The 19,940-nt window shown below is 37.9% G+C and overlaps 1 protein-coding gene across 11 annotated transcripts in view; it reads right to left on the bottom strand.

Annotated features, from left to right (window-relative positions):
• Positions 1-19,940, bottom strand: part of Cep112 (centrosomal protein 112) — a 432,181-nt gene that overhangs the window by 326,789 nt on the left and 85,452 nt on the right. For 10 of the 11 annotated variants that reach the window (XM_076543620.1, XM_076543621.1, XM_042283013.2 and 7 more), the window contains 4 exons: positions 17,635-17,753; positions 15,956-16,099; positions 865-1,019; positions 448-577 (listed from right to left, as the gene is read on the bottom strand). In XM_076543620.1, the coding sequence (XP_076399735.1) occupies positions 448-577; positions 865-1,019; positions 15,956-16,099; positions 17,635-17,753 (548 nt within the window). The remainder of the gene's footprint in view (positions 1-447; positions 578-864; positions 1,020-15,955; positions 16,100-17,634; positions 17,754-19,940) is intronic. The other variant, XM_076543629.1, reaches the window with a different exon arrangement.

The following is a 19,940-nucleotide window of genomic DNA, read 5'->3' as shown; positions in this document are numbered from 1 at the left end:
AGCCTGGGCTACCAAGTGAGTTCCAGGAAAAGGCACAAAGCTACACAGAGAAACCCTGTCTCGAAAAACCAAAAAAAAAAAATAAAAAAAAGAAAATGTAACACTGAATTAAAATTTTATAGAAATTTTTTAAAAATTTAAAAATGAGAATACAAAAAAACAAGCATTTCAAAGCACAGCACTGTATGGGAGCAGCGGCACTTCCGGAAGCATGTCTGAGAATTCCTTTCTTAAACCTTCAGTACCCAGCAGGGCACTATTAAGTGCTGTGTGAGCTATGAGACATTTAGAGTTTTCGGTGTTCTAAACAGCAGCAAATGTTTCGAAGTCTTGTGATTTCTAGAACAAAATGTAGATGGGGCTAATTTCACATGGAAATGACCGGCTGCTATATGGCTGGCCACAGCTGAACACTCGTGTAAATGTGGCTACCCACATGTACAATACCTTAGAAGCTGAAAGCGCGTGCTCTTGTTTCAGGAGGTTTATGTCAGAATCGTATTTGGTTTTTAATAATTTCACATTTTGCTCATAATCATTTACAAGATGTTCTTTCTCTTTATGTAGTATGTTACGCCTAAAACAGTAGGATAAAAAAACAATTTTCTATATTTTTGGAACCAATCTCTAAAATGGATATCTTAACTAAATTCAAGTACATTATCTTTCAATATATGAAGTAAGTATCCAAATTTTCATCAACTGGTTTCAAACATTATGTTCTAAACTACTTTTAGAAATCTGTAAACAATCCTATTTTGGTAGGAATGTCCTAGGATTTACTGCTGCTAGTCTGCCTGCCTGTCCAAGGCCATTTATAAAGTCAGTCAGCGCTGGGCCCACAGACAGCTGACTCAGCAGTACCTCGTCTTCAGCTCCTGTAATTCACTACATGTCATCTGGTAACATCTTTCAAGCTCCAGTTTTTCTTGAGTCAATTTCTGCCTTTGTAAGTTGCTGTTCTCTGCTTCCCCCGTCAGCTGCTGGACGCGGCCCTCCAGTTCTTTGATCATGTGGTTCTGAAAGAACAATCGTTAGGAAGGTCTCTAACCAGCTTTTCAAGCATGTGGCCCAGTAAGCACTCTGAAGAAACATATTGCCTATCAGAATAATATGGACAAATGAGTCATAATATTGGTAAAATAGAACTCTCCAAACTAACCAAATCTTTTAAAAACCATTATTTACCATAAAATTACCAGCCTGTTTATACATACTCAACCATTCACTCCTTCATAGAATGTTTACTGAGGCTGACAATTTTCTATGAGAGCAAAGAGACAAGGCCCACTCCTCAGGTGGACTGCAAGCCCTTCTCAGTATAGTTTAGATTTGTCCTTCTCTCACACAGTTTTAATAATGACATTTCAAAAATGAAATCCATAACCTTCTATATTAATGCCAGGAATACCACATAAAATAGTCATGATTAGCAAGTATACAGGAATATTTTATCCCATAAATTTTTATTCATTTCATCTGTAATGGTTTTTCTATTTCATTTAAAGCAGTTCTCTATTTTTCTAAAGTATTGAAAAGCAACATTTAAATAAATTGCCTGTTTATTATTTGGTATTTAAGTTATTAAATAAATTGCCTGTTTATTATTTGGTATTTAAGTTATTTTGAATTCATCACTTGGGCAGGACTGCATTTAATCCCCAAATAAAGGTGTTTATGAGCTTCTGGATGCTTTAATCAAAACCATGCTAAACCAGCAGTAACCAAGAGACAACTGGTTTCCATTTTAACAACTACACTTCTAATAAATGTGTGTAGGAAAGCTTAGTGTGGCATTTCTTTTCTATTGTTTTTCTATGACAAAGAGTTAAGATAAAGTTTCAACATTACTGTTAAACCCAACACCTTTCTCCCATTCACCTTTTCTTCATTAGAAAACTGAATAGATAGGCAGGTTAAATTTTGGTGCAACAACTTCCAAATCTGTGAAGTGAAAATCATTCTATCTGCCTAAAAACAGCACATTGATGAATTTTGTAAATGATCCAGAGTAGACATGTGACTTCATTCAAACCCACTACATCCCCTCTGCCTCTTTGCTGAGCTGAGCAGTCCTTAAGAAGATGAGCAGAATGTTTAAGGTTCTCTGACCTACTCCGGCTCCTACACAGTAACTGTGTGACAGGAACATAACGGGAGTCTTTGCTCTCCAGTGTTAAGTGGTGGAATCAAGGGGATCTGGAGTCCTTCTTTTCAGGAACTGATGAAAAGGCAATAGGGAGGAAAGCAGAACTGCAACTCCATATCAGTGACTGTAGGGAGAATGTTCTCTTCATAAAGGGGTGGCTACAGAATATCACTCTCCCATTCAGAACAACTAGAAACACAGAAATAAGTCTGGAAAAAATTAGCAGGTAGGTGTTAGAGGATGCCCAAGGCAGACTGGATGTAAGAAAGAAGAATAACACTAAAGATGAATTAGCATTTTCTAAGTTGCCTCCTCCCCTTTTCAGTCCTAGAGGTATTTTCTAATCTTGGATGATGAGTGAGGAGTGGACAAGAAGTCAGAGCAAAGGGTGCCAAGGCAGCTGAGACTTGAGACTGCACAAAGTGAGGGTCGGGTCTCCTTGTCTCCTATAGAGAGACAGGGAACAAGAATTTCAAAGTCAAGACAAAGATTACCCAGAGTAAAAGACATAAAAGAGTGGTCATTATGAACTCTTAGAAAATAACCTAGTCATCAAAGACATAAACCAGGAGCAAGGGGCTGAATTGCTGCAGACAAACCAACAGACTTTGCTTAAGGAAAAAGTCTCTGCCAGCCAGAAAACAGCCTCTTCCTACAATATTACTACCTGAATACAGTGAAGAAGAAAGAATATGCTCAGCTCAAAGTACAGATTACTTTTTTATAAGAGAAAGAAAATAGATGATTGGAAACACACTCACTGTTTCAAGGGAAAAGAGCAATAGACATTGAAACAGTATTGTGATCTCAAATGCCCAGTGGCACTGAAGATGAACAACAATGATAAAGTGAACTCTAAAGTTTAATTTGGGTACTGATCAACCATTAAAACTTTATGGGACCTAAAAAGGTATCTGTGAGCAAGATGTAGTCACTGACTACACCTGCTAAATAAAGCAAGTGCTCAGAAGTACTCCTTGTCATTTTCCTATTGGAAGCCATGGTTTGAACTGGTGGTCATTTCCTTAGACATCTGGAGATTCTGTAAATCTCCACAATACTAACAAGGACCCTGGTGACAGACAGTCACACATCCTTACTTGTCTGCATTCATTTGCAACTGCTATCTATGCTCCAATAAGAGAACTGCAAATGTTGGTGAGGATGTGGAGAAAATGAAAATCTTGTACCGTACTGGCAAGAATATTATAGTGAGGGAAGTAACCTCGGCCCCCAAAGACAAACACTGTATACCCTCTCATATGCAGATCTTAGACTGAAATGTTTGGACAAGTGCATTTAAGTTGGAGTGTCAATAGGAGCCAGGAACAAAGGAACCATGAGAGGCTACAGACGGGTCAGGGAGATGAGGGTGGTGGGAAGACTGGAGAAGGAAACATTTAAAGGGGGTATGGGTAGGAAGACATTGGAAAGCAGAGGGAGAGAGTCAAGCAAAACATGGAGGCATGAAAACAGAAAAGCCTGTTACTTTATAAGCTAAATGCAAGTCTGACTTTAAAAAGAACTTGAACGAAGTACTCTGTATAGGTGGTTAACTTTGCTCCCAGAAGTCAAGGATTTCAAGCTGGAATCCCAGTGGCAAGTGCAGAATACTCCCTTATGAGTTGTTGGCCAGATAACTTTCAGAGGTTCCCAAACAAGTGAGAATATTGTCACTGCTCACCAGAACTACAGTAAGACACAACTGCTTCAGAAAGTGCACTCTGAATACAGAACACAGAAAAACCAAGCCAGAACTCAGTTGGAAGCTTCTTTCCTGCAGGCTGATGGGGGGGGGGGGACTCATCAATGGTCACACCCAGCTATAAACCCTGGATGCTATAATGCAGAACTTCATGGCAAAATATGCCCAGAGGTACAATAGTAGCATGAATATTCTGGGGATAGTTTTCCTCTGATTGCTTTTGAGATTTTCCCCCATATGGAATGGTATATGACTATTCAAAAGCCTGTGGTGATGGAGATCACAGGTAGTGCCGTGGGAGGAATGTCTTGCTGATGTTTCACTAAATGCGCATGTAGTTAAACTGCCTTCTCATTTACAGTTGTACTCACTTACTGGGGAAGCTCTCAGCTTTGGTCAGAGCAGCCTCTTTCGGCAATGGCAGCATCCACACTGGTAGAAGTGCTGAGAACAAGTGACTACTGAATGCTTGGCCCCAAACATGTCAAGTGTCGCCTCTCTAAGCACAAGGAACACTAGGATAGGAGAGGTGGAAAGACTATGAGAACCAAGGGACTGGGCCCTGCTCTGGATAGAAGGCCAGCAACTGTGAACACAGCAGCTGTGACTATCTGCACAGGCCAGAGAATGACAGTTCGAGGTAGAGATCAATGGAGAGAAGAAGGGAGGGAGGAAGAGGAGGACGAGAAGGGGAGAAGGGAGACAGGTTGGGAGAGAGATGAGGAATGGATAGAGAGAGGGAGGAATGATGGCTGAAGGGAGGGAATACATGAGGATGGGAGACTAGCTGGAAAGGGAGTTGGTAGGAATGGGAGGGGATGCTGGAGGGTAGCCTGGAAATGAATGTACAGAATCACATTGGGAATTACAGAAATCACATAGAGCCATGATATTGTCAAGAATGTTTAAAAGAATTAATTTTTTTTTAAAAAAAAAACCTATTTTTAAAAGATTTAAAACTTGTGACCGCAATGGAAAATAAAGTTTGCTAAAAGAAAAATATCCTAAAAATATAACCACCAAATGATCTACCAACCTTATTTCTGGAGATAGTTACCCATCTCTTCACCCTAAAATATAATTAAGATCTCAAAGATCTACTGGAGATTCCATGTTCATCCTGCAACAATTCCCAATAGCTAAGATGTAGAAACAACTTCACATAGCCATGAAAGAAGGAAAATCTGGCCTGGTGTGGTAGCACATGCCTTTAATCCCAGCACCCAGGAGGCAAAGCCAAACAGATCTCCATGAGTTTAAAGCCAGCCTGATCTACATAGTGAGCTCCAGGCCATCAAGGCTACATGTTAAGACCTTTTCTTTTTAAAAAAGAACATTTATCAATGTGTTGCATCCTGAATGAACCCTGAGGACATTATGTTAACTGAAATAAGATAGTCATAAAAGGACAAACACTGAGTGCTTCCAATTACATTGCGTGTCTATAGTAGTCAGAAATCCATAGAAACAGAAAGTAGAATGGTAGCACTGGGGAGGAGAAAAAGAGGACCTGATGTTCACATACAAGGAGAGTCAGTCACAGAAAACTGGAAGTCCTAGAAATCTGCTGTTCAGTACTGTGTATATGGTTAATATTGTTAGGAGGGTAGATATTATGTTAGGCATTTTTAACAACAATAAAAAGGTGAGAAAAAAAGGATGGCCATAATATATCATACTAAATGTGAGCATATGCAAATATCTTCCCAAACTGAATATCCAAGAATTCACTGGCCATTAACATTCTGCAATGAAGAAGATAATGACAGTAACTAGCAGTGAGTTCTCATTGTAGGCCAGAAACTATGTACAGTATCAACAAGTGTTAGCAAGCAGTAGGCCATTTAACACACACCACACCCAACTATGAGACAGGAATTACTAACATAATTTTAACTATTGAGAAAACTAAAACTTAGCAAATCACTCTCCTGGCAAAATGATAACCAGCATCATGGAACATAAGATCTTCTAACCAAAATCCACTTCACTGTGTCTATCATATCATCATCAAAGCTTACCCTCACAGACATATGTTTACCACATGCATGGCTGGTATCGGTGGAGGCCAGAAGAGGGCATTAGGTACCCTGGAACTAGACTTACAGGCCATTGTGAGCTGCCATGTGGCTACTGGGAACCAAAACCAGGTCTTCTCTTAAGAACTGAGCCATCTCTCCAGCCCTCTTAATTGTTGCTGCTAACAAACACTGGTAAGGCAGGATTTGTGTTAAAATGTGATGGTTATAGGCATTACACACAGGAGTAACGTATGACAACAGGGGTGAGGTGGTGAAACCTGTTCATTTCTAAGCTCCTTTATAAGCAATTAATTCCAAGTAAAGTAAGACTCAAAAACATACTAGATAATCTTTAAGGTGGTAAAAATCACAACACAGCATCACAAAATTTCCCTTAGCTCATTATCCAGTCAGGTCTTGAATATATGCCCTGGTAGACTTAGATTAATATCAAAAGGCATCAGGTTTAAAATACAACAAAAAAATCTTCAAAAAAAATCAAGTTTTAATTATTTCTTTTAGGTGTGTGTGTGTGTGTGTGTGTGTGTGTGTGTGTGTGTGTGTGTCCCCATATGCATACATATGTGGGGGCACCTACAGAGGACAGAAGACTATGAGAGCAACTGGAGCTGGAGGTACAGGCAGTTGTGAGCCAATCAACATGGGTGCTGGGAACCAGATATTGGTCCTTTGGAAGAGCAATAGGCACTCTCAACTACTGAGACAATCTCTCCATTCCCAAAAAGTCTGTTTTAAAATATATAAGTAGGAGATAAAGCAATGACTCAGTAGTTAAAAGCACTAACTGATCTTGCAGAAGATCCAGGTTCAGTTCCCAGCTCCCACCTGGTGGTTCCTGACTGTCTAAGGAATCCAATGCCCTTTCTGGTCTCCATGGGTACCAGGCACATGTGCACATACATACATGTAGGCAAAACATTTGAATGCATAAAAATAAATAACACTAAAAAATAAAATATATACCTAGAATGCTCTAGAAATAAAAGTCATTACCTACCCCATCCTCTAGTGGCAATGTTCGTGGGTTTGTAAGTAGGTTAATATGTGATTACCTTCATATGTTTGCATTTCAAACTTCATTGCATAATGAATACTATTACACTACAACAGAGTATAACAACTAAAATTTAAATCATGTCATTCTATAATACTCATGAATAATCTTTTTCTATCCTGAATTGATTAATATTTCTGTAGGCTGATTTTTTTTAAGTTCTACCAAATTACATTTATCTTTGTATAAAAATTCCTATTCTAGCATCATGAAATTATAAAAAACTACATTCAAAATTACTTCATAAATAATGGAGATTAAGAATAATCCCCCCACCTGTCCCTACAACATGGAAGGTGGCACATTCCCTCAAGTTCATACCACTTTTCAAAGTGAAGTTTTTATCTGATGCCACACCACCTGCAACACACCTAAGACCGTATTTTACTGGATTAGCAAAGATTATTTCTTCAGACAAATCCTTAGCAAATAATTCAAAGAATATGTAAGTAAAATGCAGATCACAGTTAGATGGTAGATAGGTAGGTCGACAATATAGACGCAAGATAGATGCCTGATGGGCAGATGGATAGGTAGGTAAATAGACAGGCTGGCAGACCACAAATAGATCCAAGATCAAAAACAAAAAAAGAATAAAAACAGTCTACTTGGTACTGACTATGAGGATTGACAGATTATGTGGTCCTGAGCCTGAGTCAAAGAGAACAATTGTCTCTAAGGACACAGAGAATGAAATCAGGAAAAGGATCCAGAAATAGAAAAAAAAGAAAAGCAGCCAATCAAGCTAGGAGAAAGGGGAAGAGAGGTGAGCCAATAAGACTGAAAAGGATAAAGCTAGCTGTTACGGAAATCTTAGAGTGAACACTCGTAAAGATCTAACTATGGGTAAATGTTGGCATGATTTCTGAGATGCAGACAGCTATTGAAAGTAAGTCAAAGTTTCCTCTGCATTAACTCTCTACTTAACATACAAATACTTGTATACAGAGTAACATATATAATTTTAATTAAGAAGAAAAATGAGTGGTGTCAGCTACTCCTTGATTACTTATCTTAAAATAAATTCTGAGCATACACTGTTTTGCACACACAATTCTATGCTCAAATGAAGCATTCTTAAGTGCATAATGTCAAAAGAAAATATAAAAGAAGGAGGGAGGAGGGTAAAATACAGTACGAATGTCCAAAAAGTTGTAAGGAATGATATTATTACCGATTTATCTAAAAATAAATCCTATTGTCCTGGCAAGTTTTTTTTAACTTTTATTGATTGTTTGTGGATTTCACATTATGTATTCTGATCCCACTTATCTCTCTGTCCCCTCAAATCTGCCCTCTGCCTTGCAACAACCCCCCAAAAAACCAAATATAAAAGTAAAACCAAAAACCAAACAAAACAAAGAAACAAAATGAGAGAGAGAAGAATCTTGTTGTGGAAGCTGTAATGTGGCCCATTGAGTCACACAATTTACTCATCAATCCATTCATCTTTACTTGCAAGTATTCCTTGCCACAAGTCATTGGCTTCTGCTACACCACCACCACCACCAATAATGGGTTCTCACTGGGGCTCCTCTTAGATAACCTGTGTTTGTCCTGTGTCCTGGAGAGCCTACTGTTTGGGATCTGTAAGTCAGTCCCCTTCACCAGCTCCAACAGTTCATAGATGAGGTGTATGATAGACCAATTCATAACTCTGGTTGGGGTCTATGATGATTGATATCCATGGCCTCTGTTAGCAAAGGGGGTCACTGAACTATGCCCTGCCCTTCACTGGCCCTAGAATTGCTGACCCTGGCCCTCACTGGATAATACAGCAGGAGAGTTGGCCCTGCCCCTCAGAGGAGAGCTGCCCCACACACACTTGGGAAAGATGGCCTCATTCCTTACCACAGGCATGCACCTCACCTGGGAAGCACACTAGAGCTGACCCTGTGGTCAGGGATGCAGGTGAGGCCACCTAAAAGTGTGTGAGCAGGAAAGCTGATCCCTACTCACCTTGTCTACTATGTGGTGGCACGGGTGAGGAAAAGATTGCCCCTGCCCACACTTTGCTACCTGTGACAGGTCCTGGCTAGTTTTATGTCAACTTGACACAAGCTAGTTATATGAAAGGAGGGAACCTCAATTAAGAAAATATCTCCAGAAGATCCAGCCATAAGGCATATTTTTAATTAGTTATTGATGGGGGAGGGTGCAGTCCATTGTGGGTGGGGCCAACCCTGTGCTGGTAGTCCTGGGTTCTATAAGAAAGCAGGTTGAGCAAGCCAGTAAGCAGCACTTTTCCATGGCCTCTGTATCAGCTCTTGTCTCCACATTCCTGTCCTATTTGAGTTCTTGTTCTGACTTCCTTCAGTGATGAACAGTGATGTGGAATTGTAAGCCAAACCCTCTCCTCAAGTTGCTTTGGTTATGGTGTTTCATCACAGCAATAAAAACCCAAACTGAGACACCTCTAATACACAAAACTCTGTACATAAATATACATATATAGTTTAAAGAAGTTTCCTTGTCTGAGCTAAGAATGCTCCCTCCAATAGACAAAGACCATCTAATAAAACTCTATCCAACTCAAAGCATGAGAGTCCCTATTTTGAGTTGGTCAATTTTGCCCAAGGGACTCCCCAAACCACTATAGATTACTACTGCTATTGCCTTTGATCATCCCCAGAGGTAGAAGGTAAATCTCTACAGTTGAAGACACCACACACTTCAGCCCAGAGGCTTCTGACCTGGAGCAAACCTAAATGCCTCCTCTCCAAGGACTAGTGTTCATGGTACCAGAAGAAGCCATGCAAGCTTCCAAAGAAGGTAAACAACCAACAGCCCTCAACAGCTATGACATCTACAAACCACAACAACAGCCAGCATAACACCATAATGAAAAGGCTGTAGTAGTGGTAAGAATACCTTGGTAGTAACTGACAGCTCTCTAATTGGACCCACTCAACAAGAAGGAAATAAGTCGTAGGAAGTATGGGTGTTTAGTCTCTATGAGGTTAAAAACGTAAAAAAGTGAGGAGTGGAGGGACAGGAACACAGTTCAGTGACAGTGCACTTGCCTATACTCAGTTCCTAGCGCAGGGGGAAAATCCTGCTTAGGACTGGAGATAGTGTTTTAGGATTTGTTTGAGAAGAAAGTTTTTAATCTCTAAGACTCCTATTAAAAATTTACTGTCAATGTCAAAATATATAAATTGCTTAGACAAAATTACAATAAATGGCCATAAAATAAAACAAGACTCAACAAAAAGCACAAACGTTGAAAGTACAACAGAGGACCTAATTCTCGCTGACAGTCCTGTCTTCTATCTGAAGCCAGGTCTTGAACTCTGCCTAGCTTAGTTATTAAATCAGGAGCTGCTCACAAGCTCTCTGCAGCACTGATGAATTCTGAATTCAATCCTGCTCTTTCAATGATTCTCTGCATTTATTATTACCTATAACAAAGTCAGAATGTGCATTTTAAAATTGAACTTTCAGAATGTTTCAAAGTTCCAAAACCAGAATGAAATCTCTCTGAAGATGACCTTTTAGATCCAAAGTGCACTTCTCTATCCAAATAGATAAAAATAAAAATTCTACTGTGAAACAGATTTACCATTTATATTATTTAATTAATAAAGTATACAAGTGGGGGCAGAGATGGTTGTCCAACAAAGTAAATGTCTTAATACTATTAATACTTACACATAAATGTTTAAAATATAAAATTTGGCTAGGTATATTTTGTCCAATAAAAAAAGAATGAGTAGAGAAAAACCCAATAATTGATTTGGATACTAAACATATAAAACACTTCAAATCAAGGAAAAAGCCGAATTTAGATATGGATCAAGGAGATAAATAAGCAACTTTAAATGATAGGAAACAGTACTAGAACTACAAATTAAACTGTGACTTTTCAAAGTTGAAGGAATGTAAAGTTTGCTCATCCTTGAGTGCTCCCAGGAAGAGGGAATGACTCCTAAGTCTCCTGGGTAGAAGCACAGTTGTTCTCACCACTTGGAAAAATTGAATCACAGACAAAGGAAGTAGATTCTTCAATACATGCACCCTAAAGGGGGCTTTCAAGCCACGATCTAATCCAACATGAAATCAAGGTGCAAATCATAACTGGACATTTTTAATGAGATAAAATTAAACAAAAACAAGAGATTGTGTCATAGTGAATGGTCAATGGTAAAAGTGACACTCTTGCAAGTAGGTATATGTTTTTTATGTGCTTATGTACGTTTTGTACACAATTTATAAATTTAGTCCTTGGAGGAATTCTGATTTTAAAAAAATCATAAGTGAGTAGCAATTTTGAAAATTCAACAAGCTCCTGAGACCCTTTGATTCTTGGTAGGTCAGTGAGATCAAATCTATTTTTAAATAACATGAAGACATTGATCTTTGTCTATACAGTTTCTAGAGGTGACATTATATGAAATCATAATAGAATGAATGCAAAAGTAAATGAAAACCCAGCCACCTTCTATTAAGCCAGAGATTAAGATTGACAAAAGTGAAAAGCAGTGGTATATGTCATTCAATTTCTTTTCTTTTATAAAATTTAGCTGTTTATATATCTTTATTATATATGTACATACATAATACAAACATTTATATTTAGTACTTAGACTACAAGTTATTAAAATATTGTTATTTATGTTCACATGCAATGGTTTTATTGTTTTATTTTAAATGAATCATTAATTAAAGTTTTATAAAAAAAAAAATGGTAAAATCCCAAGCATGAAGGCAGGCACCTATAATATCAACATCCAGGATGCAGAGGCAGTAGATTTTTTAGTTTGATGCCATTCTTGACTATAAATTGAAACCTTCTCTCAAAAGGCCCCAAACAAATAAATAATCAAACCCAGCAGCATAAACGAACAGAACACAGCATGTGCCAGCCGTCCTGTTATGAATAGCTAAAGATGAAAGATACCAAATTCACCCCTTTGCCAGCTAGTTCTGTAGCAAAGAGAAAGCACCAGAATAAGCATGTTTTTCTCTTTCGTAGATCAAATTAGTTACTTTTCAGTATTTTCAGTCTTAAAGTGGTAACAATTAGACATAATTCTTTTTTTTTTTTTTTTTTTTTTTTTTTTTTTTTTTTTTTTTGGTTTTTCGAGACAGGGTTTCTCTTGTGTAGCTTTGCGCCTTTCCTGGAACTCACTTGGTAGCCCAGGCTGGCCTCGAACTCACAGAGATCCGCCTGGCTCTGCCTCCCGAGTGCTGGGATTAAAGGCGTGCGCCACCACCGCCCGGCCAACATAATTCTTTATTCTATATTCTGTGCTGCACCTCTCCTCTAAAGAGATACTGAAACCAATATCCAAGACTTGTAAGTAATATGACTGTTTGTTTGTTTGTTTGCTTGTTTGTTTGTTTGTTTGTTTGGAACAGTGCTGGAAATTGGACCCAAAGCCTTGCACATTCAGGGCAAATTCTTTACCATTAAGACCCATTACCAGATGTAGAAATATTTGAATGGAAACATAATATTTTCAGACTCAATATGAATCACTCTGGGTTGGAGGGTCCTGGGTCCAAAGACGGTTGGCCTCACAGAAAGGCTATGTGAAGACACTGGCACAGAGCCACACAGCACCACCAGGTGATGACACAGCTACAGCTGGAGGCCAAAGAGTGTCAAGGACTGCCTGCCCCCACCACGAAGGGTCTTTCACCTGCAGCATCTTCAACGACAGCAGGTTCTGCTGACTCTGAGTTTCACTGCTTGCCTGGGACCTGTTAAGGCAATATATCTGTGGCATTCCAACTCACCTAAATCACAGTCATTTATGATGGCAGTGCTAGGTCACTAATGCACCTATCACCATGCAAGGTTTATATTTGTGTGTTTTAATGACAATACCCAGCATTAGACTGACAACAGAAGCCTGGACAGTCACATACGGCTTTTCCAACATTGGTTTTATTACAAAGACACTTTTCTTTCTTTTTGTCCTGTTTCTTCCACATGTTCAATAACAAGCAAGTAGAAGTGTATTCTTTGTTTTTTTTAATTCCCAAATATAATGAGAGACAACTGAAATGAAGCCATTTTTATTTACTTTTATGTGTGTGTTTGTTTTTGCTAAGCAGAATATATAAGTAAATTATTATGATGAAATATTAATCAGTATCTTTCTTGATAGAAGCATTATTAACAGGAAGGATATATACATTTTATATAATATATATATATAAATTTTTATTTAGCTATAGAGAAAATAAAATTAGGAAATAAATAAATAAAAAATAAAGTTAGGAAAATGATCCTAACTTGGAATCATTATATGAAATAAAATAACAGACTCAGAAAGAGAAATACCCCATGTTTTTTTCTCATATGCAGATCCTAGATTTTACTTTGTGAATGTGTATGTATCCGTGTGTGTACATCTGTACGTGTGCATATGTGCATGCTGCAGTTAGAAACAGCAGGAAAGAAGAAGAAATGAGAGTCAAAAAAAAAAGGAAATGGAACACATGTGAGATGAGGGCAGCAGGGGCTTTGGGAGAAGCAAGGGGACAGAGAGGGACACAAGAGATAAGGAAGAAGAGTGGGAAGGGGGACAAATCAGAAGAAAATATGCATGAATGCTATAATGAGATGATCCATTATTCATATGCTAGTTTAAACAATGAACAAAACAATGACAAGAGAGAAGCAGCTTTTCTTCAAATTGTGAGTCTGCATACCTTTTGAAATAGGAATAGCTTTGGTTTAGAAACTATGATTGCCACTAATATTTAACATTTCATATAAGCTCTAGTCAATGTACAGCAGAGTGAAGTAAAATACTTGTTACACATGTGTAAAGGGTTAAAATCTATGACAAATATTTATTTAAAAAAGTGTATCTTTATAAAAATATGACTCCTTTATTTTATGTGTCTGGTGTCTGTCTGCATGTATCTCTGTGCACCACATGGGTGCAGTGTCTGTGGATGCATCCAACCATCTGAAACTGGAGCTACAGAGTTGTGAGCTGTGGTAGAGCTGCTGGTAACTTACACAGCTCCTCTGCATGAGCAACAAGTGCTCTTAAGCATTGAGCCATCCCTCCAGTCCCCAAAGCATGTAACTTTTAACAATAAACATAAAAAAATCAGAAATTATATTCTAAAGAAAAGAGATTCTCTAAACGTGGAAAGCTGATTTTAAATGTAGCCATAAAAAAAAATGTAGCCATCAAAGGAAAGGACTCAGGCAGGACAATTCTGCTCAACAAGGAAGAAAGAAAGAAAGACCTTAGTACCAAGAGTAACAGTAATGGTGTTAGCTAAGCCAGAGAAACTAGCTAGCCATAAACAATGGAGACCTTCATGGAAGAGAAGTTACATACACAACAGCCAAGACAGATCAAGTAAGAGGAAGAATGAGTCAAAAGTGAGAATGGAAAAAAAAGGCAGTCATCCACTGTGGAGGCCCAAATTACTCAGGGAAAGTACTAGGGGCCACACTTTGTTTCTAACATGCACCTTATAGGTATGGCTCCACTGTTTTCTGGCATTGAACACTGAGTTTTTAAAGTCTAAAGGCAACTTGATACTCTTTTCCTTATAAGCAAATCAGTTTTTCACTGTTTGCTTTGGAGGGTGGGGCAGTAGTGCTTTACAGCCTGCTACCCCAAGAATTCAAAGGGTTCGGAGGGCTCTGGGAACTCTGTCCACCACACTTAGTGAACTGCAGCAGATTCTGAGACTGCTTCTTCTCTCCAGATAATCACCCAGTGTTCCCTGAGGAGTCAGATGAACCTGTGCTCTGTAAGCTTAGCCTCTCACTTTAGAAAGTTGCATCAGGGACATTTCAACCACATGCAAATGCAGAAGCATTATGATCAACATCCTTGTGCCTTCACTCTTGCCTCTTCTTACAGACCTCACAACTCCCATATTGCAGACCTGCAGAGCTGCCTGATGTCTCCCCAGGTTGTGTGCAACAATTCAGCCATGCTTCCCAGAGTCCTGTGCTTTCTTGAACCTGTCAGATCAATTTCAACTTCTCAATCGCCTTTCCAACGCTGTTATGATTTCAATCTGAACTGTTTCCCACAGCTTCATTCATGTTTTGAAAGCATGGTCTCCAGGTAGCTGTGCCTCTTCAGAAGCCTGTGAAGCCATTAGGAGGTGGGACACTCTCCAGCTAGGGGAGAGCCTTTGAAGGTTAGGTTCTGTAGACTGAGTTTGTCAATTTCTTTCTGCACACAGTTTCTGTAAGGTATTTTGTCACAATGGCATAAATGTAACTAATACAAACTCAGAAAGTTCTATTAACCTCTTGTGGTTTTTGTCCATCTTCATTTCTGACTTTTTCATCTGTTTTGTCATTTTTACAAGGAATTGTGGCCAAAATCCCATCCTCAAGCAAGTATTAATTAGTGTCTTACTGAGTCTTTATTTTTCACTTATATAACTTTATAATTCTTATATGTTGCATTTTCAAAGAATCTAAATATTAAAAGCTTATTATGTAACTTCATTTATATATTAATTTAATACTGCCAATACTATTATTTTTGTATCACAGAAATGAGAAAACTTAACATTTAAAGAGTTAAGAAGATACCCAGACTGTTAGGGATTTGTGATTTCTCCAAGTGACATGTGGATATACGTGCCTCAGTCATGACGCTCTACTAAGATAATATGCTAGAGTAGTAACACTTCTAATTTCCTTTACACCAACTTTAAATATCATCAAAAAATACTCGTGTCTTCAGTTGAAAAAGAAATTTTTAAAAAGAAAAAAATAATTCTCTCTAAACTAAAAGTTAATGATAATAAGAAACAACAACAACAACAACAAAAAACAAGATCTGCAACCACTCCTAAGAGATTATGATATGACACTGAGCAATCCAGAGTCTGACCTCTTAGTGAACTTCTGGTGCTGTCCACTGTCACTGTAGCAAGTAAGAAAGGAATGCTTTTTCTTTAAATTTAGTAACAATTTCTGTACAATCCTTACCAGTGAAAAATGAGGAAATGGAACGTAAGATAGATGTGAACAGTGAAACAGAGAAAAGAAAAATACTTACTGTGGACTGTGTCTGCACCATGTATTCACCCTCCATCTTATTCAGACGCACATTTGTATCCTCCAGCAATTCCTGAATAGTCTCAGTATGTTGCTTTTGAAGCTCAAATTTTTCCTTTTCCATTTCTGCTACAGCATTGTGGAGCTGCACAATGAAGTCAAGAGTCTCTCACGCCCATGGAATATGTTATTTTGAAATTCAAAAAATATTTTCCAATACTCCTATTTATATCCACAAAGTGATCTGAACAAGAATCTAAAACCACAAGTAACAATATCATACAAAGAGCATACAATGTTTTCCTCTGCTTTCCCTAACAGAAAATTTCAATAGATGGGCAAATACTAAAGGAATTTTCTGTCTTGAGTAGAAGGTAAGTAAATCTGATCGATAGTGTATTTCTCAATTGAACAACATTATTAGTAGTCTGCAAAATATACAAACAAAAATATTAATAATCTCACTGTTGTTCATTGTGAATAGCAACTCAAGGTCTGTATCATTTATTTCATTTGTACAATACAAATGTGAAGATGCTTCCTTGCCTATGCAAATCCCAATAAGATACTCACTTGGGATTCCATAATCAATACAAACAATAAACACCAAGATCGTGTTTATGAGTAGAATATACAGCAAGGCTGATAAGTAAGAATTTACATCACAAGCGTCATATACAAAGGTCTTAATTGATTGATATTCTTATGTTATGTTGATTAAATGGATGAAGCCTTAACAAAATCTCTGTGAACTAAGGTAAAGGAAGCAGAGCCAAAAGTGGGAGAGCGCAGACAAGGATTCAGTAGAAAATGTTAGGGCAGAAGTTGAAAGCTGTTTTTAGCCCATGGCCATTCCTTCTTTGATCTTACTGGGAATCCAGCGTATATTCCCTGGACCCAGCGCCACTGTGAGATGGGGAAGCAGGAGTTCAGAAGAGTCTAACAGATGCATTTGACTCAGCATCCAAGAACAGAGAGAAAGGCTAGAGACTAACAAAGGCAGCACAAATTCCCACCTGACCCAAAAAAAAAAAAAAAAAAATACTGAAAACAGAAGCCAAAAGCAGGCAGGAAGTACAGAACCAGGCTAGCAAGAATCCCAAGAATCTCATTCCAGTTTCGAGCTCAAGAAGAGTAAAGACCCTTGGACTTTGCAAATTTAATATAGGCAGTTTGACTACTGTAAGCACGTCTTCCAATCTGACTGTTAAATCTGTAATTTGGATGAAGTCTGTGTGCTACATCTAGTACTGAAAAGTGACCCAAGATGATCACTAAGCCCCAATCCCAACACCTCAGAGCTTCACCAGTGCATGCAAGCAGGAACTAGCCACTAAGGATTTTACTTATCAAAACAAGTCTGCACTGTAAACTTCAGTCTGGGTTATCTAATGGTGCCTGGCATTTTAAGAGAGAAATGACCCAAATCCCAAATTGAAACCATTATTTCCATAATCATTTTGCTTAACATCTACTGGCTATGACTAAAAAATGCAAAACATTAATTCAATAAAAATAAGTAAAAAAAATATGGCTTTAAAACAAAAACTATTTATAGACCACAGACTTTGAGAAGGAAATATACCTTATCTTGAATTTTTAATCACTTTCCATGCTTGCAGAGGATGCTCCGCTCAGACACACCTTCCCCAGCATACATGGCTGACTTCAGGAGCTTACCTTTTTTTCCCAATCATTATTCAGAGATTCTGTGCTTTGCTCGCACATCTTCTTCAGCTCTGTTATCTGGTTTTCTTTAGTTTCTCTGATAACTTGACAGTCACGTATAAGGATCTGAACTGTCAGAAATGATGAAAATATAGTTAAACCAGTTCTAATTCTAAACCACATTCTAAACCATCAAATTCTAAACCACATTAGAATTTGATGATATCGAAATGTAATGATACATGTAATAGATAATTTAATTTTTCACTAAGTCTTACTTTTCTAAAATCCCTCTTATTTCTTGCTTTTGGCCATTTCTATAATCATAGATGAGCTTGATTAATTAGTCTTTACTCTCTCCCTAAAACAGCATGCTAGCCTCAAGTATTTCTCCTCTACTGTGGCCTCTCTCACTTTAAAGAGTTCACTCAATGGCGCAGATCCCATGAGTGCCTGGCTAGGGACCATGCTCAACTTCTCACCTAAAGGATGTGTGCCAAAGGCTCTAACAGGAGACGCTGGCTCCTTATGATCCAGCTGCTCTCTCGATCCACCTCTTGCCTCTTCCACATCTTAAAACTGCACTATAAATAAACCAGCCTCTCTCTGCAGGCTCCCGAGGACATGTTCCTTCAGGTTTGACTGCCCAATATCATCAGCTGTCTTTAAATACTCATGGAGTGTGAGAGCAGGCTATCGTCTTTTTAAAACACTCACCAAATAGGTCCCTCCCCTTGCAATGAGAAAAATAAATCCCTCTAATTTGTACAAAATCAGGTTTCTTTCTCCAATGAATCACTTAGGACATTATATCTATTTCCTTGCAAATTTCCTCTTTTAAAAGACCATTTTCATTGAAGAGAAAGATATGTCGACTTCTTTTTTTATTCAAAGGCATAACAGTGCCATATTGACAAGTTCACAGAAGTTGTGCGCTGACTGAATAGAGGATACATTACTCTAGCAATATACTGTTGTTTCTAGGTAGTTTAAAATCATTTTCAAATTTTACGTTACTAAAATAGACTTTTAAAAACTATATAAACTATTGCCCTCTTTCCTCTAGTTCAAATGCCACAGTTTAAGTGAAATTTTCTTTAATATATTTGAATCAACTAAATTATGAAATATATTAAGCCATAATTTTACTTCAATATAACATCTTATCTATGTTTTTATTTACTTGAAAATGGAATTTTCAGAACTATTGCCCCAAAGTTTCTTAAATTCTTATACCTCAGCTATGCAATAATAAGAGAAGGAGGAAGGACCCAGGAGGACCTGACACTGGTCTTTAGCACACGCAGCATATTTTACTTCGCATCTCCAACAGTAAACTAAGACTGCATTTTAAAAGCCTTGAAATGTGTGTGGCATTGTTGTTTTGTTGTTTGTGTTGCTGCTGTTGATTCTTGTCATAGGGTACCACTATGTGGCTAAGTTACTTGAAAGCTGAAATCCCCCTGCCTCAGGTTCCAATGTGAATGCTTGGATTACAGACATGCATCAGTAGGCCTGGTAAGAAAACAGCATTTATTAAAGCCTAAATGTTTTTCAAGCTTAAGGGTATTTGAAGTGCCTAATATGAAACAGAGTAAGAATGAAAATCTATAAATAAATACAGAGTACTCTAGCTATCACTGATAACAATTAGAGAAAAAAATGAAGAACTAATTACTTTTGTCAATGCTTAAAGCAGGAAATTAGTCTAAACATGCCTGATTCACTGCTTAATTCTCACATGTAACTGCCCTGCTAAACTGTCAGAAATATTACTCTCCACTCTACACATTCAGGTTTTGGAGGAAACCCAATAACGTTGGCACCATCCTAGATCAAAGTCTCCCTTGGTCTTCCATTGTTACCACTGTCTATATCTCTTCCTTTACCAAATCTTCATTCTTCAGTTCCATTCTCACTAATCCCAAGGCTGTAACGCAAATATTCTGAGCCTGTATCAAAGCATATGCTAAGATCCACAAGTGGACACAGACACATGGAGCCACAAGTCTGTGGGCTAGAGATATATGCAGTGGTAAAACATTTGCCCAGTGTCTACACACACACAAGTCACCAACTTTAGTTCCCACCCCAGTAGGAGGAACTCCTCTCTTGAATGAACTAAATCATGTCCAACTTTACAAAATTAAAGTTATTTTCTCCAAAACATGTCCAACTTTACAAAATCAAACAAAAGTTATTTTCTCTAAAACATATTTCTCTTGTGAATACCTGAGAATTCTGATGTCTTGGTTCATAATGTAGCCAATTTAATACTTAATTCCATGTTTTCTTTATTCTTCTCAATGAAGGTGTAA

Source organism: Peromyscus maniculatus, chromosome 8, assembly GCF_049852395.1.
Source record: "Peromyscus maniculatus bairdii isolate BWxNUB_F1_BW_parent chromosome 8, HU_Pman_BW_mat_3.1, whole genome shotgun sequence".
Lineage (NCBI taxonomy): Eukaryota > Metazoa > Chordata > Mammalia > Rodentia > Cricetidae > Peromyscus > Peromyscus maniculatus.
This window is presented reverse-complemented; position numbering and strand designations above follow the sequence as displayed.